This window comes from Panthera pardus, unplaced genomic scaffold (genome assembly GCF_024362965.1).
Source record: "Panthera pardus isolate Hobbes unplaced genomic scaffold, ASM2436296v1 HiC_scaffold_11, whole genome shotgun sequence".
Classification (NCBI taxonomy): domain Eukaryota; kingdom Metazoa; phylum Chordata; class Mammalia; order Carnivora; family Felidae; genus Panthera; species Panthera pardus.
In genome coordinates, this window is record NW_026526666.1 from 84,354,260 (window position 1) to 84,378,780 (window position 24,521).

Sequence of the window (24,521 nt, forward strand, 5' to 3'; positions counted from 1 at the left end):
AGGGTATGCACACCTTCCCTTCCCCCCTCCCACATGGAACCTCACAAACTCTCCCGGCTTTCCTGCTGAGCTCCACCGCTATCTCTGGGAAGGCCCTTTGGGTTGAGCCATGTGAATGGCTTGGCCACCTCCAAACCCAAACAGCAAGATCACATACATGCACAAGAGCTAGAGACGATAGGTATGGAGCTCAGCTCTGAGGAAGAACTTCCCGCGTCAGGAGGTTAATGGAGAGGATAATCTAAAAGCCTCCTCCCTCAGGACCTCACTGGGCTGAGATGGGTGAGTTGCCCATTGGCATAATCTCAGTCTTAGGGACCCCCTCCTCCAGCTACCTCCACCGCATGCCTGCCGCCCGCCAGCAAACTTGAGAATGCCACCCACCCTGTGTCCTAGCACACTGAGACCCCCTTCCTCCCAGACCCCGCAGGCCTGCTCAGCCTCCGGCTTCCCTTCTGCACTAATGAGGGAATAGGAGGCTTTCGCAGCAGCTGTAAGGGAAAAGACTGGGGGCTGAGGGGGAGGGGGGCGGGGGCACCTCAGGGCAAGGCCTGGGTCTCGGGGATCCCGGGGATCGACCCCCTTGCGCCCTGCCGGCTGGGAGCAGCGCGGCGCTGGGTGACCGGGCGCTCGGAGCCCGGGGCCGCGGTCGGGGGAGGGGCGGCGGGTGGGGGAGGGGGCGCAGCAGTGCGCACGTCGGTCGCGTTTATCCACCTGGCAGCTCCAATTCGCCCGCCCGTCACTCACCCTCCGCCTCCCGGGCGCTCGCTGCCGGGCCGAGCCCAGGCCGACACGCGGGCGGGGACCCCCCACTCGGGGCCTTCGGGTCCCCTGCCCCTGCACTGGCCGGCTGGCAGGGTCCCCAAGGACCCCTCTCCCGGAGCTCTGGTACCCAGGAGGGCGCACATTTCCATCCAGCCTCAGGAGCTGGTGGGCAGGACCGAGGGTAGGGGGGTTCCCCCCCCACCCAGTGCGGCCCCGCCTTCTCCACCTGGCGGAGCCGGCCGCTCCTCCTCTTTCTCAAGGGCCTTTTGGTCTGGGGAGGGGGCCTTCCGCCCACCAAGAGAAGGGAGACCGGGGTGGGGGGTGGGGGTGGTGCCTCGAGGGCGGCGGGGGAGGGGGCGGTGACTCAGCCGCCCTCCGCCCGCCTCCCCGGAACTTTGCAGCAGCTGGAGCCGCCGTTGCTACAGGAACCGAAAGCTTTTGTTCCCCAATGTCAGGGCTACCCGGGCAGACTGGAGGCTGAGAGGCTGCCACTCCCCGGTGGGACCCAGGCCCAGCCACACTGCCCAGAGGACTTCCGGCCCAGCAGAACGCCGTGGATTCAAGCCCTCTCTCTTCTCTCCCTCTTACCTGCCCTTCACCAAGCCACTCACGCCAAAGCCAGGTTTCTTCAAACTCTTGGATCCTCAGCCTGGGTCGCCCCCTAACTCTAATCTGGAGCACTAACTGTCCCTGGAAAGTTCCCGATGGCGTCTGACCTCCTGGGGAGAGGTAAGAGGCTCCTCTGTGCACCATGTTCTCCTCTGTGGCTGATTTCCCACGTGCCCCCCCCCCCCCCATTAGGCAAGCCTGACTTTGGGGACCTTGACCTGGGTTTCTTCCCTGCATTTATCCTACCTCCCCAGTCTCCACACTGGAGCCAGGACCTCAGAGACCTTGGCCTGGCTTTCACTGATGCCCCTCTGGCCAGAGCTGATCCCAGAGCAGTCCAGTGGGATGGTGAAAGATGGGTGAAGGAGGGAAGAGACTGATAGTCACAGGCTCCCTGGACCCACTCTGGGGAGCTAAAGGTGTTTTCTGGCTTTATTATCCTGGGGGATAGAGTGAAGTCACTAGAACCTGTTCTGCACTTCTCCTCTGGGAATAGTAGAGTGGCAAGGGGCCTGACCTTGGCCTTGAAGACGAACGCCCAATAAGCCAATCATTGTTGAGCACCACTAGATGCCAGACACTCTATACAATCTAATTTCATTCTCCCAGAAACTATATGAGGCATTTATCACTGACCCATTTTATAGAGGGCCAACTGAGGCTCAGAAGGGTTATGTAGCCTGCCCAGGTCATACATCTTTTGAACCCAGGTCATCTGACCAAAAGCTGAGTTACTAACTACTTACTCAGCTCCATTACCTGGGGGTTGGGAGGGAGAGAAGAGGGCAGAGACCAGCTGGAACCTTATTTGGGGGACACAGAAATGCCTACCACACACAGCCACCCCAGGCTAGACCTATCCCTTTCTGAAGAGTGATGGGGGAAGGGAGAAGAGAAGAGAAGAGAAGAGAAGAGAAGAGAAGAGAAGAGAAGAGAAGAGAAGAGAGAAGGGGAAGAGAGGGGAGGGGGAGGGGAGGGGAGGGGAGGGGAGGGGAGGGGAGGGGAGGGGAGGGGAAGGGAGAAGAGAAGAGAAGAGAAGAGAAGAGAAGAGAAGAGAAGAGAAGAGAAGAGAAGAGAAGAGAAGAGAAAATCTGTCAATCTTGGTCCAGGGAAGACCCTCCCTCAAGCCTCACCACCACCACCATCAGGGCATACCCAGTACAGAGTCCATACTGACCCCTGTGGCAGCGAGGGAGACACTCCCCAGGTGCCTGTTCTGCCCCAGGGCCAGGTGACTCTCCCCCACCGTCTACACCATGCCCAAAGTAGACCAAGCCCACCTTTGCCCCCACCCTTCACCTAGTGGAGACTGCCATGGGGTACACAGAGGCTCTCTGGGGACACCCGCCCTAGCCCCAAACAAACCCATCCAGACCATCTCAAATCCAGGGGCTAGTCTTCCTAGTCTGTCCCTGATAGATCAAAGGGCTCCGGAATTACCGCTGGGATGAGCCCTCCACCCCACCCCACCCCACCCTATCCCACCCCACCCCACCCCAGAGCATACGGCCTGACAACCAGGATTGTTCCCGCAAGGCTAGCACGAGGGGGCACCCGGCCTCGCCCGCCAACCTCCTCTTCCCCAGGGACTTCCCACTGCCAGTCCCGCAGCCACCGCTGCTGCTCCGGCTGCGGAAAACCTGGGGTTACCCGCGGGAGGAAAAGGAGCGGCGGGTCCAGGGCTGCGGGCAGGGGGCGCCAGAGGACGCCCAGGGGCCCGGCCGGCAGCTGGCGAGGCGGGCAGGCGGGCAGTATCTCTGGCCCGGGAGCCCCTCCCCCCCGCGGGCACCAGACCCTTCGCCCCGCTCTGCACCCCGCCGCGGCGCAGAGGACTTCCCTCGGACCGAGCTGACTGCGGGAGTGGCCGCCAACTTCACAACCTACAACCCGCCCCCCCCCCCCCACCGCCGCCCCAACACGCCAGCCCCCAGGGCTGCAGGAGGGTGCGTGTGGTGCCCGGCTCTATGCCCCAGGGGTGGGAAGAGAGGGATGGGGGATGGACAGACTCTGACCAAAGATGGACACGGGAGTCAGGGATGCAGGGCCAGCCGAGATCCCGGCCGGAGAGGAGGGGGCTCAGATCAGACACGGGGGACACGGCCCCAAGTCCTGGGTGAGGGGGAGGAGACTTGCAGCAGAGATTGGCGAGGGATAGAGAGACTCCGGGCAGATATGGGGGAGGAGGCAATCGGGACAGAAATAAGAAGGGAAGCATGGTCGGGGTACTGGCGCGGGGAAAGGCAGTAACTGTGGGCAGACAGGGATAGGGACGGGTAGGACTCTGGGCAGAAATGAAGTGAGTGGAGGAGCAGGGTCCGGCATCCAGCCGAGGTGGGGGGGGGGGGGTGGATTAAGGTGGAAGACACAGTCGAGCTGCAGGTTGGAGAAAGGGGCTCTAATCAAGGTGGGGGGCGCACTGCCAGGATCCAGGCTAAGATACGGAGAGACTCGAGACAGCAATGGGGGTAAGGTCTGGGTCAGGATTGTGGGGGAGGGCTTTAGCAGAAATGGGGAAGGGGATGGGGGTGGAAAAGGGACTCACCAGCGATGAAGGGGGCCTCGGCCCCAGGCTTCGAAGTTCCCAAAGAGACAGGAATGGGTAGATGCTGAACGAACACAGTTCGGGAGGGGGAAGATTCGACCGAGATGAGCTAGGGGAGCGCCCCGAGTCCGGACCGGTGCGGAAACTCGGGACCGCGCCGGGAGGTTCTCGGTGCGGGGCCGGGTCAGGGTCTGGGACCGAACACTCACCTGGGCGCCGTCAGCAGCAGGAGCGGGGGCCGGCGCTGGCGGAGGCAGCCACGGGGCGCAAGTTTGCCATCCCTAAGGCGGGGGCCTGGCCGGGCGCGGGGCAGCTCGCGGCAGCGGCGCGGAGGGCCGAGGCTCCCGCTCCGCGGAGCCGCGGGTGCAGAAAAGGCGCCGCGGAGCAGCGCGGGGCGGGCGGGCGCCGGGCCGGGCGCGGGCTCCTGCCGCCGCCTCCTCGCCGCGCCGCCCCCCCCCCCCCGCTCCCCGCTCCCCCGCCCCGAGCACCGCCCGCGCCGCGCGCCGCCTCCTATTCGCGGGTGGCGGCCGCAGCCCCGGGCTCCAAAAGCCGGCGCCGCATCCTCGGTCTCAGAGCGCCGCCGCCGCCGTCACTGCCGCCGCCGCCGCCGCCGCCGCCGAACCCGGTTCCTCCGGCCGTTCCGGCCGCTGCCCGCAGAGCGCGCCGGGCCGAGTGACGGCCGAGGCGGGACGCGGCGCCTGCGCGGGCTGGGCCCGGGAGGGGGCGCGCGCCAGGCCGGGCGCGAGGAGCCGCGGGAGAAGGGGCGGGGGGCGGGGGCGACGCGCGCCGCCTCCTGTTAAAGGGGGGAGCAGCGCCAGCCGAGCCGAGCGCACCCTCCTCCTCCCCGCCCTGGGCCCCAGGCGCCGGCGCGGGAGAAGCCCCGGGTAAGCCCCCGCCCCGCCCGCGGCCTCCTGGACCGCAGGATGCGGCGATCCGCGACGCCCCTCCAGAGATCCCCCGGGCCCGAGGCAGCTCTCGCAGCCAGGGTCTCTGGGGCCCTGGGGGCTGAAACATTTGCCCCACCCTCCCCCGTATGCATTGCAAATCGCATATCCCTGTGCATGCAGGTGCCACTCCTGTGCGCTGAACTTTGCATATGCTTATGCACACAGGTGCCCTACGTGTGCGCTGCAATGTTGCCTGGCTCCGTGCATGCAGTTGCTACACACATACACAGCGTGTTAACATGTGTTCAGGTCTTGAACGCATGTTGCTTGTTCCTGTGTGTAGAGATGCTATATGTGTGCAAGCTTATGAGTGCCACATATGTGCTGAGTGCTGTGGGTCACCTGTATGTAGGAGCCACATATGTACACGCTGCAGTGTGGCATGTTTGGTGCATACTCTAGCGTAAACTGCAATGTTGCATGTCCCTAGGCACGGGGATGCTACACGTGTGCAGTGTGTTACATGTTTTCCTGAGTGCCTGTCTATTCCCACAAGTGCCTTTTCCTGTGCCAGGGGCGCCCCCATGTTGCATCTGTTTGTGTAGAAGCAGCCGGAATGTACAGACCTGCCCCCTCCCCATCCTGGCACTGTGCAGTTGGGTGGGGCCAGAGCCCACATGGTGAAGGTGGTTCCCAGGGAGATGCCCATGGCTCAGGGCCCTGGTCTGGTGGTTTTGTGGCCTGGGCATGTTGCCACCAGGAAGGTGGGCAGACCGGGGACACGCCACTTCGGCCAGAGACAAGTAGGTTAATCAGATGGCTCTGGTCAGAGGAGGAGCCAGCAGGGGGCAGCTTTGCAGGGAGCATTTGGATGGCTTCAGGAACCCTACTTTTTAAAGGTGCCCTGGCCAGGAGGGGGCTGAGCCTGGGAGGCAAGGAAGTCCCCAGTCCGTCCAACCCCAACCCCACCTCTCCACTGAAGCCCCTTGAGTTGTGTCACCCTGAGGACTAGGACAAGAAGACTCCTCGTCCCCCAGGAACGTCCTGCCAGGAAGAGGCAGAGAGAAAAACCCCTGATCTCTCCCTCGGTCTCTCTCTCTCTCCCCCCTCCAGCAGTCTCGATGACATTTGTTGTGAGTGATTGTGAGAGATTATCGACTTTAATGGAAGGAGGTAATAAGGGGCGATGAAGGAATCTCACCCGTCACCTTAAGGGAATTTATGAGGCTGTGTGAGACAGGGAGGAGGCTGGCACCTTTCCTTTCCCAGCGGGAGCCCAGGGAGGCCTATGCCTTACACTTAGCACTGGCAGGCAGGGCTCCTGGGTTCTTGCCGGGCACTCTCAAACACCCCAGGTCTCTGGGTTTGGAGACTCAGCCGCTACTGTGAAAGCCAAGCCAGGCAGAACTTGCCATCTACAGAGCGTGTCAAGAGCCACCCCAAGGGCAGCGGGAGATCCCAGGTCTCCCAACGTGGGGCATTTCAAAGGGCAATGGCGTGGCCAAAGTGGATGCCTTAAGGAGGTGGGCAAAGGTGGAGAGAGTGAGTGAGTGGTCAGATATGAGGTGTGCACAAAGCTACAAGGACAGGTCCTCAGAAGCTCCCAGGACCCTGTACTCCAGGGCTCCAGCCCCTTCCACTCCCACAGGGAGCCTGCCTCCCTCTTTATGAATATTCACTGAATTAGCATCCTAGAGACCCAGAGCCCAAAGACACACAGGCAGGTCTCTTGCAGATGTAACGCAGCTGGATCCCTGAGGCCCTCCCTTTCCCCCCCACCCAGGATCCAGCTGGGTACAGGGTAATGGGAGGGGCTGGAGAGACAGCAGCATTTTGTCTGTTTCGTGTTCCTTGGTAGCCCTCTGACTTCTCAACCCCGTTCTTTCAGGGTGGAAAGTCTTTCAGACTGAGGGAGAGACTGACAGAGACGGTACCCCATACCTGGGGGCTCAAGGCGCAGGGTGGCGAGGTCAGCAAGGCAGCAAGGGCTGTGGGAGCTGGGTGGAGAGAACAGACCTCCCAGGGGGTGTGCGGAAGCAGGCTAGATTAGGGCCAACCTCCGGAAGGCTCTCCCGGAGGTGCCTCCCGGCTTCGGGGCTTCCCCACCTCCTTTCCCAGGAGCCCCTGCCCTTCCAGACTCACTCTGGTGATAATGCCACCCGGGAGGACTTGGAGTAATTACAAATCGTTTCCATATTCAAATCCAGCTGGTTGAAGAGAAATTACTTCTCTGACAGCCCAGGCGGGGGTGGGAAGAACAAGTCTAAGCCCCAGGAGGGGCCTCTGGGGAGCCTAGGGCAGAGACTGGGCAAGGGAAGGGGCACCAGTCAGAGCTTGAGCACAGAGGGTTTAAGCAGAAGAAATGGATACTTCCCGCCTACCCCTCTCCCCAAAAGAAAAACTGGGCAACAGACAATGACCCCAGTCCTTTGGAGCTCCCTCTGGAATCTCTGATGGCATGGAGAGGACCAATCCTACAAGGACAACTAGAAGTCAGGCTCTCTACCAGGCTCTCATCCTGCCTCCCTAGGCGACCTTGAGAAAGTCCCTCCAGCTTTCTGAGCCTCTGTTTCCTTACCTGTGAAATGGTATAAAGGGTGGCACCCAGCTCCAATGAGGTAAAAGATGTGCATTACCAAGAGCTAGGCTCCTGAAAGGGGCCTTTTTAAATAATTGTCTTAGGGGCGCCTGGGTGGCTCAGTCGGTTAAGCGGCCGACTTCGGCTCAGGTCATGATCTTGCGGTCCGTGAGTTCAAGCCCCGTGTCGGGCTCTGGGCTGACAGCTCAGAGCCTGGAGCCCGTTTCAGATTCTGTGTCTCCCTCTCTCTGACCCTGCCCCGTTCATGCTCTGTCTCTCTCTGTCTCAAAAATAAATAAACGTTAAAAAAAAAAAAATTAAAAAAAATAAATAAATAATTGTCTTATTACCAATTAATTCATCTTTTGGTTAACAATAACAACCACCAGTGGCCCATTCCGGAAGCAGCGCAGCCCTCAGTGGGGCAGCTTAGGAGAGGATAGTGGGTGATGAGGGCACGCATAACCCCGGCCTCACAGGCCTGGCCTCACCCGCCTGGCCTCAGCCCTGCCTCCCACTGGGCCAGCCACTGCTATGCTTCGTTGCCCTTGAAACAGATGAGAAAATGCTCTTCTTCTCTTCCCAATGATTTATTTGGCCCAGAGCCTGGTCAGGTTTCCTTCTAGCCGGTGGGATCTAAGAGTGCCCCTCCCTCAGCCCCTACCCTCCACTGACACTCAGCCAGGCGCCCACAGCAGCCCAAAGCTCTGAGTACCAAGGTCCCCCTTGAGTCCCCCAACCCCAGATACCCATCAGGAGCTCCTAGCATGTTCCCAAAGACACCCAAATCCATGTGACAGTCTTCTATCAGGGTCTGTCCCAGAGCTCATGGGACACATACCTCATTGCTTTGGATGTCATGGATTCAGGAGGGGTATCCTGGAAAAGGTGGACTGGCCCTCTCTGTCTGTGGGAAGTCCTGCATGTCTAATTTCCAGCCTTCCTGCTGCAGATGCCAAATGGGTTAAGAGCCTGGGGCAACCCAGGTCGGGTGTGTGTCATTTTCTCGGTGCTATAGATCAAGGAGAGGAGGGAGGATTAGCAGCATTGGAGCCAGATCCTCCCAGAAGGTCAGGGCCGGGTTTGCGTGCACCCCTCTGGGCAGTGCCTGCATTCTCTGGCCCCTGGGGCAGTGGGTGGAGAAGACCTTTAGGATCTTGGGTGATCTTCACTCAAGTCTTACACTGGAGGATGCGCACAAGAGCCTGGCACCGAGAAGGTGCCTTTGCTCACCCATTCAACAAATCTTTATTGAGTGTTTACTATGTTCTAGACGCTGGGATCCAGGCCATCAGCAAGTTCCGTTGCTTCTACCTTCCAAAACATCCCAGATCGATTCCCTCTTGACATCCCCAATGCCAACACCAGAATCCAAGCCACCATCATCCGGTGCCTGGACCTCCCTTATTTGACCTCCATGCTCCCACATCTACCTCCCCCCACTCCACTCCATTCTCCCGGAGCCCACTGAGTCATCTCTCTAACTTGTAAATCAGAGCACCTCTTCTTAAACCCTCCCATGGTTTCCTACTGCGCTTAGCACCATGACCTTCCAAGCCCTGCATGACCCGGCACTTACCAACCTCTCCAGAGCCATCCCTCCTACCCCCCACCTTAGCCCCATCCCAGCACAGTGGGGGACTTTGACAAAGTCCAAATCCTTCTTCCACTAGTACTTGCCGTGGCTGACTCCACTTGCCAGGAAGGTCTCAGTACCAACATCACCTCCTCTAGGAGGCCTCCCCTGATTACGCTTCTAAAGCAGCCCTACCCACCCATCCCCGATCGTTCCATCCCATGGCTTTGCACTTCCTTCACAGCATCATTACCTGAAAATATGTTCTCTGTTTACACACAAGTCATCGGTTTCCCTCACTGGACTAGGAATTCTGTAAAGGCAGAGACCTTGTCCATCCATTCATGTTTGTAACCCTGGCACAAAGCACCATGCCAGGCATGTGATAGGTACTTGTCAAGGGAAGGAATGGCGAAAGGGCAAGTAAAGACCCTGCCCTCCCAGAGCTTCCAGTTTGTGGTCCTTGATCAATGTCCAATAAAACACTGTTTCACCGTTTCCCACGTGATGGACTAGAAAGGACTTCTGCCTCTGTCCCTCACTGGCTGTGTGACCTGGGACAGGTCATGCATGCTGTCCAGGCCTTGGTTTTCTCTTCTGTAAAATGGAAACAACCTAGCAGAGCTGATGTGAGTCCCCGTGAGATGATAAAGATGAAGCGCCCCACACAGTGCCAGACCCAGGGACGTGTCATCTGCATGAATATGGCCCCCTTTCAGACTTATTCAGGGCCGCAGCTGTTCTGCGTTCTGAAGACATGGAGAAGACTCGGAATGGGGCCCTGACCTTGAGGCCTTCCCGGTGCCCCCTCCCTCCCACCTAGGGAGAGAGGAGTTCTTATCTGCTGAGATCCTTGCTGTGAAAGAGGCCACCTGTGTAATCAGGACGGTCGCACCGGTGAGTGGGTGATCACTGCAGAGAAACTGAGTCTGGATCCACTTCTCCGCGGTACCTCCTCTCCTTATGTCGAAGCCCCTCTTCGTTTTCCGCCTTCCTTGTCTGTGTAAACACATGCACACACACACGGATGCATGTACAGACAAACCCATATCCACACACTTACACAATCACCGGCCAGCAGACATATACACTTGACTAGGAAACACAGGTGTATACATAACCACACACACACAGCCCCCCTCCACTTTTCTGGCCCAGTGGGGACCTGTCAGACTCGTCTATCAGTCCTGTTGCCTCCTGCTCTAGGCTGGGGTTAGGCACAACCCCTGCAGGTTAACAGGAGGCAGCGTGGGTACTCCCCTTGGTAAGTTCTCCTTGAGATCTAATCCCACTCTCGCCTGCTGCAGACCTTAAGGACTAGGAACCCTGGAAACCACTCCGGACACCCAGAAATGACAGCGCCATCCCTTGTGCCCACACCCACAGGCTGGTGGACATGTAGAGGGTGGAGGTGCCTGAGAAGAGCTGCTCCCAGCTTCCTGCCCCGGGGGGGAAAGGGAAGGGGAATCCCTCAAGGAGGGTCTGGGGCACTTGGCAGGCATGGGGCACACCAGCAGTGGGGGGCCACTGTGTTCCCACCATCTGGGATGCCCCATGTTCTCTCCCCCGGGCTCTTTGCCACCTGGATCCAGCTGGACTGGGCTTGTGCCAAGCAGGACACATTGAGCATAGCGGGCAGGGGTGGGGGGTGACCTAGAGGTCTAGAGGGACCAGCTCATCCTGTCGAGCCCCTCTGTGGGCCTAACACTGTGCCAGCTGCTTTTAACTAATTGTCACAACAAACCCTTACCCCGGCAGGGTCACCCCCCATTTCCCAGATGAGGAACATGGCTTAGAGGGAGGCAGAGAGGGAACCAGAGCCCCCCCCCCCACTTCATTCAGTAGGGCCCTGCCTAGTCTCGCCTCTCCTTGTCCTCCTTGCCACCCTCCAAAGGACAGACCAAGCGCCAACTGTGGAAAACAACTTCTTTCAGGATTGGAGCTGATCTTCCAGAGAGAACTAGCTCTCTCAGGGTGAGAGATGTGAAGGGACCTGACTCCCAGGGCCTGGCCCGTAAGAGGCTGAAGCCGGACACCCAGATTTGGGGGAGGCGAGCAGAGTTGCTGAGGGTGCTGGGAAGGACCTCTCACAGGATCTGCTGAGACGGACGCACCTTGCTGGCAGACACAGCCACACTCCCCGCCGACACACCCCAGGAGGACAACCCTCTTGCTGGAACACACACTGCCTCGTGCTGTAAAGCAGTAAAGCGGTCACTGCCGAGTGAGCGAGAGGGTGGGCCTCCCATCTCATTCAAACCTGGCACAACTCTGACCTCTCTGGGTCCCAGGCTTGGGGGCCGGGGGCCCGTGGGGGAGAAGGCTCTGAGTGCCATGGTTGGAGAGGAGGAGCCCTGGGGTGCATCGCCAGCCAGCGTTCTGCATGTCAGAGTGGGAGTGAGTGGGGCTGAGCTCGGGTACACGTGTGGGTGGCTGTGTGCGTCAATGCGTGGGGGGAGAGTCTGTGTGTGTGTATATGATGTGCCTGTGCGCAGGTTTTGTGTGTGTCTGCCTAGGCCTTGTACGTCAGAAGCCCGGGCCTGGCTCTGGGATCTCTGCTGTGTGTGCATGCGTGTGTGTGTCTTTGTATGCAGGCTGTGTGGTGTTTCTCGTGCGTTTATTTTTCTGTTTGTGTACATGTGTGGCGTATAACGCACACAAGTGTCTGACGCTGGGGTTTGTGTCTCCACTCGGTGTCTAGGTGAATGTGGGGCGTGTTGACAGGGCTGGGTTTACTGCTGGAGTCTGTGTGCCACCAGTGTGTGGGGTTTCTTTGTAGTTCGTGCCCGAGCCTGTGTGTGCGCATGCGCGCACGTGTGTGTGTGTGTGTGTGTGTGTGTGTGTGTGTAGGGGAAGTGTTTCCAGGCCTGTGTCTGGGCCTTTAGGTTCAGTGTGAGTCAGGGCATATGGCATTTGCAGGCCTGTATGTGACTGTGTCTGTGTCAGTGTTTGGTAGGTGTCCATGCCAGCCTGTCATGTGTTTCCCTGTGTGTACTTGGGGGTTGTGGGCAGGCCTTCAATTTGGGGGGTGGGGGGGTGGGCATTGTGTGTAATACTATTTGGTGTGTGACTCTCGGTGGTTGTGACCCTGGATGTCCTATACGTGTGTCTAGATGTGGGGTGTGGATTAGTGTGTAGTGTGTATCTGCAGAGCTGTACGTGTGACATTGTTATTCTTGTCTTTGGGGACTTTTTAAGCTAATGCTTCCCAGGAAGTCTCCTCCTCCCCCAAAGGCTGAGATCTCGGCCATGCTCTGCACTCCCAGGCATCTTGGCCAGCTCTGTGTTTGCCTTGGGGGGGGTAGGCGGGGCGTGCTAAGAGAACCCTGAAACTGCCGGCCAGGGGTCAAGGTCGCATGTCAGGAAGCACAGGGCTCTTTCTCCTAGGGCGCCCCAGGACGCCCTCCTTTCCCCTCCTCACTCACAAAGGGCCCTACGGGTGAGGCCACCGCATGCCCCCCCCCTCCCGCCCTGCCCAGGTCTCCCCTGAAATGAATTTTAATTTCCGCTCTGGGCAGGCGGCCGTAATGAGGCTTGAACCAGCAGGGCGGCGGCGGAGGTGCGGGGGCTCGGGTTGCCAGCTGAGGAAGGGAGGCGCGGATTTGAATTTCAAAGGCAGCTGGGGCCCAAGTGCGTCTGCGTCGTGCGATTGTGTGTGTGGCGCTGGTGGGTCCGCCAAGGCGCGCCTGCGTGTGCGGCGTGTGTCTGGGTGAGCGTGTTTAGTGAGTGTGCCTCTGAAAGGCGTGTTCGAGGCCCCGCGTGGTCTGCGAGCGCGAGTGCCTGAGCCTCCGGGGGTCTCTGCCACCGTGAGAACGGCCACGGCAGCGTGTCCGCGTGCCTGTGCGTGTGCTTGTGGGCAGATGCTTGCATCTGGGAGTGTGTATTTTTAGGACGGGTCGGCACCACCGTGTGTGCGTGTGTGTCCGTGCTCCGGGCCCTGCGTGCGGCTGCGAGGGTGGCCGCAGTTTTGGGCGCTGGTGCCTGTGTCACCGCGTGGACGTCCGCAGGGGTGTGAGGGTGTGTCCGTGTGTCTGTGCCACGTGTGAACGCGCGTTTGCACCTGTGAGTCCGTGTTGGCATCTGTCTATAGGAACGCGTGTCTGAGAGTCCCCGCGTCCCAGCGTTGAGTCTGCGAGTGTGCCCGTGCTTCCGCGTGCCGGGGGGTCTGTGTCACCGTGTGTCTGGAAGCGCTGGCGCCGGCGAGAGTGGGTGTCTGCGCGAGCACGCAGCGGGGCCGGCGCCGGGGTGGGGGAAGCGGGGAAGGGGAGCCCGGGGAGAGCGGGGCGCCCCTTCCCCCGCCAGCGCGCCCCCCCCCCCGCCGCGCCCCCACAGCGGGAAGGGGGGAGGGGGGACCCGCTCACCGATCCGCGGGTACTCAACGGGCTCTCCGGAGGCAATGGCCGGAGAGGATGGGCCATTAGCCGGAGGGGCGGAGCGGCACCCGTTTCACGCTCGCTCTTCCGAGGGCCAGGGCGTGGGGGCAGCTCATCTGTCTCAGGGAAACGGGCCTGCGCCGCGGAGAGATCGCCACCGCCTTGTGGCTGCACTGGGGACTCAAGCTACAGAGCAGGAAGGGCCGCCGGGGCCCCAACAAGGTACCATCTCCTAAGAGGCACCCATGGACACTCAGATACACCGGGGCACGTTCCCAGGCACACCTGACACACACAAGAGCGTGGGCCAGACTGCTGTCACCCAGCTCAGGGGTCAGGCCCACTGGTGCGCACCCGGGAATGCATGCATGTGAACTGAGCATGTGCGCATGCACACACACACACACACACACACACACACACACACATCCAGAGACACAGGTAAGTTCGTGTGCACATCTCACACTCACTGGAACAAACTCACCCCTCCCTGGGTTTTGGGCCCTGTGGGGCGAAGAGGGCTAAAGCTCAGAAGTCCTAGAGAAAAGGGGTAGCCGGAGTCACTTCATGTTGCCTTTACTCTGTCAGGCCCTGGGTTGGACCCTGACAGGGATGCCTCACCCTGCATCATATCTCCCAGAAGCTGGGGCGGAGGTGGGGGCACAAAGACCCCAAATACAGTTATTCCTGGTCATTGCTGTAAGGTGCCTGCAGCCAGAGGCAGGTGAGAGCCAGGGGCTGCCTTCTCATGGGAGGTCCCCCAGGGTCCTGGCTGGAACAGGCAGGCGCTGTCAGGATACCCAGGGGACAACAAATTAGGAACTAGGGATGGGATGATGGTTTCAGTCCTCCTTTTCTGCAAGAATGACAGCATTTTGAGAAGGGGGAGGGACTGACTCCTCTCAGTAAGGCTCAGCCAGGGGCCTGGCACCAAGGGGCTACTCCAAAAACACTACTGACTGAATAAAGAAAAGAAATAAATGAGTTAGAGAATGTAGAGGACCACCTAAGGGCTGAGGGAGCAGCATACAGAGGCAGAAATAGTATATCTGCATGGCTCTCTGCATGGCCGTGTGTGTGTGTGTGTGTGTGTGTGTGTGTGTGTGTGTGTGTGTGTTTCAGGGGAGAATATGGGAAGCTGGAGGTTAGGCTGGAAAGACATCACCGTGGGCCTGGTAAGCTAAACCAGACGTAGATTTTATTCTCAAAACAACAGAGTCCTCTGGAGGGTTTTGGACCGGAAAGAATCACAGTCAAATTTGTTTGGGAGAAATAGCTGGGCCACTGGAAGGTGGATTTGAGGAAGCCAGGACTGGAGAAGGGGGCTAAGCTCATTCATTTGTTCATTTATTCATTCAACAAGTATTTACTGAGAGCTTACTGTAAGGGTCTAGCCGTGGGGTGCCCAGGTGGCTCTGTCGGTCGAGCCTGTGACTCTTGATCTCAGGGCCATGACTTCAGGCCCCACGTTGGTGGTGGAGCCTACTTAAAAATAAAAGTGTGTGGCGCTGAGGGAGTGAAACGGATACAATCTAGGACCTCAAGGAATTGCTAGAACCTGACCACGTAACTGCTGAGCTTATGTGGAGTTTACCTTCTAGTGGGGGAGGGGAGGCAGACACAAAAGCATAAATATGTGGAATGTTAGTGTTGGGGAGTGCAAAGAAGGAAAATAGTGTTGGGTAAGGAGGCAGGAGTGGTAGAGGAGAACAGGGGGCGATTTTAGGTAAACTCTTCTCTGAGACGGTAGCATCCGAGCAGAGACCTGAAGGAGGGGAGGAATGCGTGGAGAAGAGCAGCCCGAATGGGGAAAAGTGTAAGTGCAAAAGGTCCTGAGGGGGCGTGTGCCATTTACTCAGATGGGGAAAGACTTGTGGGAAAGTGGATGATTTCTATTTTGGACGTGCTGCATCGAGGTGCCTTCAGGACATCCAGGGACAGTGACCAGGAAATAGGAGAGATGTGGGTAAAGATCGAGACTGGAGAGAAGGGAAGCTTGGGTGCTGCTGCAGTAGGAGAGATTAAGTGTAGCCGGCAGGGAGGAGAATGGGGAGGCAGCCCAAGGTGTGAGAGTCGGTTCTGGGGAGAATGGCTGCTAGGGTGGGGAGCAGGGATGTGGAGCATGTGACCAAAATGGCACCCCTAGAATGGTCCTGGTCCTAGCTTCCCCTCCTTCCCATCCCCCTGGGGCCACAGCCTCTCCGCCCTTGCCAGTCTACCCTGCTGCCTGGAGAGAGCCAGGGTAACAGGCTAGGTTGCAGACAGGAGCCCCTTTCTACAAGGAAGTCCCCTGAGCTTCCTCTGCCCCTGTCCTGGCCATCAGAGCCAACCTGTCCCCCTTTAGTGCTTCTTTCCTCTCATCCTCAAGTAACTCTGCAGCCCCCAGAGCAGGAATTAGTCCTGAGGAACAGGGGAATCTGGACTGAGAGTCTGGAGGACCACAGACTTCCTAGATGGCCTCTGAGCTTCCATTTCCCCCTGCGTGGGATCTGGAGGGACAACATCCTAGCAGGACCTTTCCAGCCCCAACAGGATCAGAATTTCTGAGGCTCTTTCATCACGTTTTCGATGATGTTGTTCGTGTGTTATTAACTGTTTCACAGCTGGCTCTGGGGAGGAAGTGGGGAGGCACAGCCTTGATCTGTAGCAGTTGCCAATTTCGCTGGCGTAAATCCTCCCGCGATGGCCAATTTAGACAACCAACGTGAAGTCAATTGGCTGGCAGATTCCTGAACATGTAACAATCGGCTCTCATAAACTGGTATGAACTGGTTCCAGCACCTTTGCCAGACACTTTCTGGAGAGATGGAAAAGAGGCACAAAGTCTGGGAGAACTTTGGGGGGGGGGATCTGCTAGTAGGAGACAAGTCAGGATTTCTAGCCACCCCCATCTTTCCTCTCAACACCCAGGTCATTCCCCAGGGAGGGGCCAGAGCCTCTTGTCTGCCATTGCTCCTCTGACTTTAACCATGTGACATCCTTCCTAGGCCTCTACCCATTGGGTCTCCTACTCAAAAGGTAGACCGGTATCCACAGCCTCACTCACTTTCCACCCCCCACCCCCCGCAAAGGGGCACTTTTTTTTTTTTTTTTTTTAAATAGAGGCCAGACAGCATGGGCAATGCCATCCTGACCCACAGCCAGGCTACAGCTGTGGTCAGTGTAGACGGGTGACCTGGATATCTGGTCCAGCTCTGCCACCAGCTCCCAGGAGTTTCCTCTCCCAACCTGTCCTCAGTTTCCCCATCTGTAAGATAGGCAGCAAGTGCTGGCCTCTCCAAAGGCCCTTTCAACTGTGAGATCCTGCGATTTCTATCAGTCGTTATCTCAGCCCTGGTGGCAACCCAGGGCCTCCTCTCTCAGAACATTTCCCCAGCCTCCTAGACCCCCCTGGCTCCAGCGGCCCCCCACCGCCTCTGGCTCCCCAGGCTCCCCGATAAGGGGCCCAACTAATTACATTAGGATTTCATGCCAATTAGCAAACAATTACACGGGCAAATTGGTGCCTAATTTGGAGCAATAACGACAGCTCCGTTGGCCGAGGCAAGATAGCTGCAGACGAGACCGTTCACCGGGCCTGGTCCTGTCGAGCCCCTAGAGGATGGGAGCCGCCAGCTCCGCCCTGACCCGGCGAAGTCTGCAGTTCTCTAATTTAAGGATCTTTAAGCGCTGTTTAGCTGTTTGTGCTGATGACATGGTCCGTCCAGGCCTTTAAACGAAGGATATAGAGGAAGGGGAGGAAAGGTGGATAGTGGGGACAGGGGAGCTGAGGCAGGCGGGGCCGCCTTCACTGAAGAGGTGGGAGGATTGGGGGACAGTAATTAACCGTCTAAAGGCTTGGATGTTTGAGTGGTTCATGTGAGCTCAGGACCAACGGAGACACCAGTTAGGCTAGAGCACAGGCGCACGTAGGGGGGTAGGAGGGCTGAGGCCATAGAGGTGGGTAAGGCCAGGCAGAGAGCACCATTACAGCAAACTGAGGCATGCTCCCGGAGGCCTGGGAGCCCCTGGGGCCTCAGGGTGGGAGGAGGAGACTGTGCCTGGACTCATCCTGGGTCCTGACCTTGGGTCACCAGCAACCACGCATCCCACCTACAGCCGCCCCTGTGAGGTCGCCTCCAGTCTCCCCTCTGAACACGGCTAGAAGCCACTGCTCTTGTCCGGGACCACAGAGCTGCCAGCTCTGCCCCTCATCCCCTGTCCATATTTTCCCCAAGTGATCATTCTAACGAGCAAAGCAAACCAGATTCCTCATTTGTTTAAACCCTCAATGGTTCCCCAGTGCTCTCGGGATAAGATCAAGCACTCTGCATTCCCTGCCTGTTACCATCTGGCCACTGTGGACCTCCCAGGTTTCCTTCCCTTTCCGCCTGCACAGCCACCCGGTGTCCTGGGAACCAGACCCCGGTTCCTGATTGTGCCAGCCTCTCTCCCACCTCCCGGCCTTTGGCTATGCTGTTCCCTCTGCCTGGATTGCTGTCCTAACACCCCTTCCTTGTTACCCAGGAAGGTCCTTCCAGGGCCCCCTCCTCTGCCTCCCAGATACCTCCAGGAAGCCCCAATTCTTCTCTCTCCTCTGGGCTCCCTTTGTCACCTTCTTCCGTGGCACTGTTCACTCCACACTGGAGCTGGTGGTATCAGTGCCTGCCTGCTGCTCATGGGTAGGGCCCGGAGCTGATTTACTCTGTGTCATCTTCGTCCGGCATAGAAAGCACATGAATAGAGAAGACAAAGGGAGGAGATTAAAAAAAAAAAAAAATCCCCTGAGGATGGTGGAGAAACTGAGGCAGAGACCCAGAGAAATATTTATGAATCTGGTGGATGCTTCACTTATGGAAGGAAAGCTGGGTCAGATTTCAGCCCTCTGTTCACTGGAGCCACGCCCTGACCCCATCCCTCCAGGTTTTCTTCCTGAACACCTTCACAAAGCTTGGAGGACCCCCTCCAACCCATTCTTACCCAGCTGTTTTCAGCTCCGCTTTCAACAAATGAGATATAGAAATCCCCACTAAGCTAAGGATGCCCCTCCTCAATAAAGGCAGCTCTCACGAGGGCGATGGCACAGCAAATGGAACTGCAACACGAAGGACGATGGGCAGACTCAAGGAGGAACCTCCTGACCACCAGGGCTCAGCCCCATCCCTAAAGGAATGGGCAACGGGGAGGGGGGAGGGGGCCTTGGCCTACCTAAAGGAGACTGAGCGGAGGCCAAGGGTGGAATACAGACCTTCCTGGAGGCAGGGGGAAGACCCAGCTGACTTTCCTGAGAGCTTGGTTCTCCCTTGGGGGGCTGCCACTCCATCTCAAGGCCCATCACTCACGTTAATTACCAAGAAAAAGCCGATTTCTCCTCATTTCCAGACTCCGAATGACAGTATCATTAGGCTTGTAATGTGCAGAGAAATTGTGCGTGTCTGTCTTGGAACATGTCCTGAGCCAGAGTGGGTGAGGGCGCCCCCAGCTAGGGTTTGTCTCCAAGACGTTCCCTACGGCAGAGGGCCAATCTCAGGAAGCGATGCTGTGCCACCAGGACAAAGGCACTCTCCCTCTTTGTTTAGTGGGCACTAGTGGTGGTGATTACACATACTGGGCAATGGCGTGGGTCACAACACACAACACACAACACACAAACCCTGCCAGATGCAAACAAAGCCAGCAGTTCCCTTCTCAGAATTAGACAAGGGCACAAACCCCCTTGTCCCAATCGAACTTGAACTTAGGCCTGCCTGCTGTCATAGCCCATCCCAATCTTGCCCAGAACCTTTACTCTGACCCATCTCTGGACCACCAGGGCATCTGGGGACCATCTCATCTCTGGGAGCGGGGAGTTGACTATTCTTGAGCCTTCCTTCCTGTCTCAGCAAAGCCAACATCCTAAACATGAGCAGACCTCAAACAACAGCCACTGCCCACAGCCCTTTACACACCTCTTCACACTCTTCACTGTGTTTCATCCTCACTCAAATCCACTTAACATGTGAGGAAACTGAGGCCCCCACAAGCAAAGTGATTTGCCCAGGTCCACCTCTCAGAGGTAAGCTTGACCCCAGGTCTGCCCGATGTCAAAGCTCAGGCTGAAGACAAGGGTCTTCGATCCATCTAGTACTCTGGGAACACGTCCTCAGTTGGTCCCTGCTCCTGATACAGAGAATTGGCCCCAAATAGGCTCTGCCCTCAAGAGCCGAGGTTGGTGAAGGAGACGCAGGATGTAAAAATATAATTATAGCTCAGTGCGTTCTGTGCATGACACGAAAGAGAAAATACAAAAGGTTTATCCTCAACAGTAATCAAAGACATGCAAATTAAGACAACAATATGATGTGGTTTTACCTATTGAAATTAATACAGTTTTTTTTTTTTTTTTTCTAAAGACAGCGTTGATGTGAACTGAAATCTGGGGCACTCTCAGACTCTGCTGATGGAAGAGTAGATGAGAACAACTTTTCTTACATTTTTTTAAAAGTAGGCTCTACACTCAACGTGGGGCTCGAACTCACAACCCTGAGATCAAGAGTCACCTGCCTTACCAACCGAGCCAGCCAGCCTTCCCCTAGAACAGCATTTCTAGAAGGCCATTGGGCCATGCTGCCAGGAGTTTTAAAAACACACCCCTTGATCTTGTTAATCTACTTTTAGGAATCCAATCCAAGAAATAACCAGATACTGAAAAAGAACCATGCATCAGGAATGTTTATTGCCATTATCTATAACTGAAAAATCACAACCAACGTAAATGTCTAGCAGTTGAGGGTTGGTTAAATAAGTTACAATACGTCCATATATAAGAATATTATGCAACCATTAAAAGTCATGTTCTTGAAGAATTTTTAATAACCTGGGAAAATGCTCACTCTATAATAAGTTAAACAAAACCATACATATAGGATGCTCTTCACTTCATAAAAAAAAAATCAATTCATTTAAATAAAGTCTGGAAGGAAATAAACCAAGAGTTAATCTGAGAGGGTTTGGGGTGATTTTTTTGGTTTCAGTTGGTACTTTTTTGTTTTTTCTAAGTCTCCTCCAAATCTGTGGGAAAAAGTCAAAAAATGCAAGCAATGTAGGGGGGTTGGGTGCAGCCCAGGATGTCATGAGAACACAGAGGTCCCTAATCCTAGTCAGGGAAGGCTTCCTGGTAGAGGTGATGCCTGTACTAACTCTCAGAACACATAACCTTTATTTATCATTCCAAGAGTCAGAAGACTGGTTCTAGGCTAGGAAACCATGTGCAAAGGCATAGAGGCAAGAGAGATCCCGATCTCTTCTGGAAACTCTTAGTTGCTCGTGGGGCTGGGTGAAGGGGCAACAGGTAAACCCCAGGCGGTGAGCAGAGACCAGACTGGGGAAAGCCTAGAAGACCAAGCTGAGGAGCTGGTGCTTTGCCCTGAGAACAAAGATCCAAGCAGGGGGTGTAACAGAATCTGAGTTGTGTTTTAAAGGATCGTCATTGTGGCCACTGAATGGAGGAGAGGATAGGGGCACAGGAGAGAGGGCGAGGCTCGACCTGGAGTCTGGAAGGTAGGGAGCGCTGATAGGAGGCTGTTGCATTGCCTGGGTGAGGGAGGGGTCTGGCCCGGGCTGGGTGCAGGTGGCAGAGAGGAAGAGAGGAGGAGCGAGAGCTAGCTAGAGCAGTGATGATGAGATTTGACAGGACTTGGTGATTAATTGGAGAGGGGAGGCCGGGTGGGGGAGGGGAGGCTCTGCCTCTGACAGGGACTACAGCACACACACATACAGGCACACACTCAGAAATTTAGATCACACGGTTTCAGGAGTGAATTGCACCCCCAACCCTCCCCTCAGCCCCCCACCCCGCCCAGAGGGACAGATTTGAGCCTTATTTGATATTTACCTGCAGACCCTAGAAGAGGCTGAACTTGGCCCAGTCACCACACTTGACCTCTGGCTCACCCCGGGCACCCATGTGCCTCTGTACTCCCAGCCTGCACCCCCAGAAAGTGGAGGCGGGCAGGGTGAAGGGAAAGCCCACAGGGAGTGGGGGTGGGCACAGGCAGGAGCAGACAGCCAGATCTTCCCTTGGGACATAATACCGTCACACACATAGACCCAGATCCACAGAGAGAGAGCACAGTCACCCACGGGGACTCTGAGAGTCAAGTCACAGGCAGAGATGTACACAGAGACAGCCTGACGCAGGCTGTTAGACGCAGGCCTGTCGCACACACAGTCACACACCCACCATCAGACAATCCTCCGACACAGCCCCAGACGGGTCTCACACTCAGGCCCTCGGGCTCAGCTAGAGTCCCCAGGTCCTCCAACCGTTCCACCCCCCTGCCCCACAGCCGTCCTCCCTCCCCAGGAGGACAGACAGAGGGCTGGCAGAGGGGCCAGCAGAGGGGACTGGCACAGGGACCAGCAGCCAAACGGGGCAGCCGGGAGGGAGGCCTCTGAGAAGGGGTTGCCAAGGCAACAGGCTCCTGTACAACCAACCAGGAGCTTAGATTCTCGGCTCTTATTTTTAGAAGTTGGGCCTGGGCTGGTTGGGCCGGCCAGCGGGCCTGGCTCCCTTGGGCAGGGCCTGAAGACATAGACACCAGCCTCAGCCCCCCCCGGGGGGTTCTGGTGGGCACTGCCCATGCCAGGCTTCTTCCACACACCCCCAGCCTCCTTCCCCAGGGTCATGCCCTGGATAGGATCTTCTACTCCCTTCTGTCTTCACACAGACCCGGGGTCCCACCTGCTGTACCCTCTAACCTCCAGGGCCCAGGAATGGGGGACACAGCCTACCCTCCCACTGCAGTGTGTTGATGTCTGTGGCTTAATTTACAGTGTGTTGAGGGAAGAAGGAGAGGGTGGACCTTGGCCAGATTCGTGAGGTGGTATATGGGGTATATGTGTGTGCATCTTAGGGGTAACTCCCAGGTCAACTCTGTGCGTGTGTGCGTGTCTGTGTGTGTGTGTGTGTGTGTGTGTGAGAGAGAGAGAGAGAGAGAATATTCCCCTTTCCACAGAGGGAAAACAGAGTTCTCCCTCTCTCCCAGCCCCACTCACCACCCCTACCCCTAACCTCCACCCATGCCTGGATCTCTTAAAAATGGGGGGAGAACAGAGATCTCAAACTGGAAAGGTGGTAGAGAGTCTGTGCCTTGGTGTCCCCCCTTTTCCAGACCCCCCCTAAGTTTGAGCAGTTAGCTCCTGAGCAGGGCAGGAGAGCGGTGGCAAGGACAGGGAGGGACCAGACAGATCCAGGTGGACGGAGGCTGGATAAGGGGGTTTGGGGAAAGCTTGCTCCAGCCAGTTGACTTTTCGGTGACTCCTCCAGCTGCTGGGGATTTCTCTGTTAATCTGGGCCGGCTCTGTTTGCATCTCATTTGCCTATATTTGCATAACAAGGGTCTAGCTGGCACCGGAGATCAAAATTCCTAGCCTGAGTAATTGTGTGAAAAAGCCTCTGGAGAGGGAGCCGGTGATTTGGGGGCCAGGGAAACAGAGGCAGGGAGCTAGGTGCCCTGGTGTGGCTGGTCCAGGTCCACATTTAATCTGGGAGCCTCCGTATCTTCCTTAATGCCAGGGCCAGAGGGGTGGGGATGTCAGTGGGGGTGCGGTTGGAGGGGCAACAAGATTGAGTCAATCTCAAAGCTGGGCACAGAGCAGTCAGTCCCCTTGGGGGAAACGGCCTGAATTTGGTAAGAGCAGAACTGGCAGTAGGGGTGGGGAAGTTAACACTCAGCTAGTTTTGCCCCTCCTGTCAGCCCCCTGGCCCCTCAGCCCCTACCAGTCTAGTTAAGAGCTGAACTAGCCAGAGTGCCTGGGATGGTACCCTGGACCACCGCTTACCAGCTCCAATACTCTCAGACCTGGGCAATGGAGGCCCCTGCCCTCCCCCTCTACTTCGGACGACCCTCTTCTGCATGGGATGAAGAATTTCAAGGTCCGAAGGCCCACAGGGTTGTCCCCACCTGGTGCTCCAGCCCGCTGCTAGACCATACCCCGACACAGGACCCTAGAATTCCTTGCCCCCAGAGCCCTAAGCCAGCTGCCAAGGCCTGGGTGGCGTCTTCTCCACATCTGTCTCCTCAAGCCCGAAGGGTGGCTATTTACCAGGAACGTGGAACAAGCAGGGACTCTAGTGTTGGGGCATCCGCAGGCCTGCACGCGAAGCCCCTCACACTGCTGCCTGGAGCCCAGAGACGGAAGAGGAGGGGGGCGGGGGTGGAGGTCTAGGGGTCTCCTGTTATAATCTTGCCCTAAGCTTTGTAAACATTCGGGGTGGCTCTGAGAAGCTGTTTGATCTTGGGCAAGTTACTTAACCTCCCTACACTCCCAAGTGGGGTTAATAATAGTACTTGCCTCATGCAGCTGTTAGGAGGAAGAACTGAGTTAATTCATGTAAAGCACTTAGAGCAGCGCCTGGCACAGAGTAAGGGCTTGTAAGTGTTCACTATTATTATCTATATTATCCCGGGATTTGGCTTTTTTCCCTCCAGCTGCAAAAGAAGCACCTTTTCTTTCACTTTGAGAGACTGAGAAAGTAAGGGATGGGGACATCCCTTCCACTCCCCGCCCCCATCCCTCTGAGCCCAGACTCCCCCCTTGTTTCCCTCCCCAGCTACCATACCCCCGGGCCAGGATGCCAGGATGCCAGATGCTAGGAGGACAGCCAGGTCACTGGACTGAATATAATGGTTTGTTTAATGTCCTTATGGGCCGAATGAATGAGTGAACACTGGTTGAGTGAATGAATGAAAAACAAAAATCGAATGACTAATCGTCAAAAGAAGGCTGGATTCACTGACAGAAGGACAGAGCTACAGCAGATGTTTTGGCTTTGGGGGCCCACAGATCCGTTTCTTGTTTGCTTTCATTAGATGGTAGGAGGCAGAGGGGGGCTAGGGGCCTGGCCAGGCTTTCTGCAAAGTCAGCCCTGGCGTTGGTGAGTGGCTGCTGCCTGGGGACGGGGTAGCTGTACCTGTGGGTGCGAGAGGAGGTGCCTGCCTGCGTCTGGGTCCTTCTGTGCCCTGTGGAAGCCTGAGTGTGTGGGAGTGGCCCTGTATGAATCCACGCATCTCTGTGCCTGTGCGTCCCTGCTCAGAAGTTCCTCCCTGCCCAACAACGAAAGGCCCTGGGGCAGGCACCATCCAGGTCTGGGGTGCGGGGTGTGGAGGGTGCTGGCGAGCTTCATTACCTCCTTATTTCCACCCCTGCCCCTCTCTGGCCGGGCCAGGCC

General features: G+C 57.2%; 2 protein-coding genes across 2 annotated transcripts in view; one reads left to right on the plus strand and one right to left on the minus strand.

The window, feature by feature from the left end:
• Window positions 1–4,391, minus strand: part of ADGRB2 (adhesion G protein-coupled receptor B2) — a 36,810-nt gene extending 32,419 nt beyond the window's left edge. Inside the window, 2 exon segments of the mRNA XM_053898401.1 lie at window positions 3,917–3,980; window positions 4,126–4,391. The gene's annotated coding sequence lies outside the window, so the exon portion shown is untranslated.
• Window positions 1,470–10,253, plus strand: LOC128775938 (spidroin-2-like). Its single transcript, XM_053899168.1, has 4 exons — window positions 1,470–1,494; window positions 2,978–3,118; window positions 4,203–4,800; window positions 8,655–10,253. Exons 1-4 carry the CDS (start codon window positions 1,470–1,472, stop codon window positions 8,791–8,793), a joined length of 903 nt encoding a protein of 300 aa, XP_053755143.1. The 3' UTR covers window positions 8,794–10,253.
• The last annotated feature ends 14,268 nt before the right edge of the window (window positions 10,254–24,521 follow it).

Bases quoted from the DNA above. Each gene is read 5' to 3' on its own strand.
- LOC128775938 (XM_053899168.1), top strand. From the start codon at position 1,470: ATGGCGTCTGACCTCCTGGGGAGAG. The intron at 1,495-2,977 runs GTAAGAGGCTCC...TCCCACTGCCAG, and splicing joins GTCTGACCTCCTGGGGAGAG to TCCCGCAGCCACCGCTGCTG. The intron at 4,801-8,654 runs GTAAGCCCCCGC...ACTATGTTCTAG, and splicing joins CGGCGCGGGAGAAGCCCCGG to ACGCTGGGATCCAGGCCATC.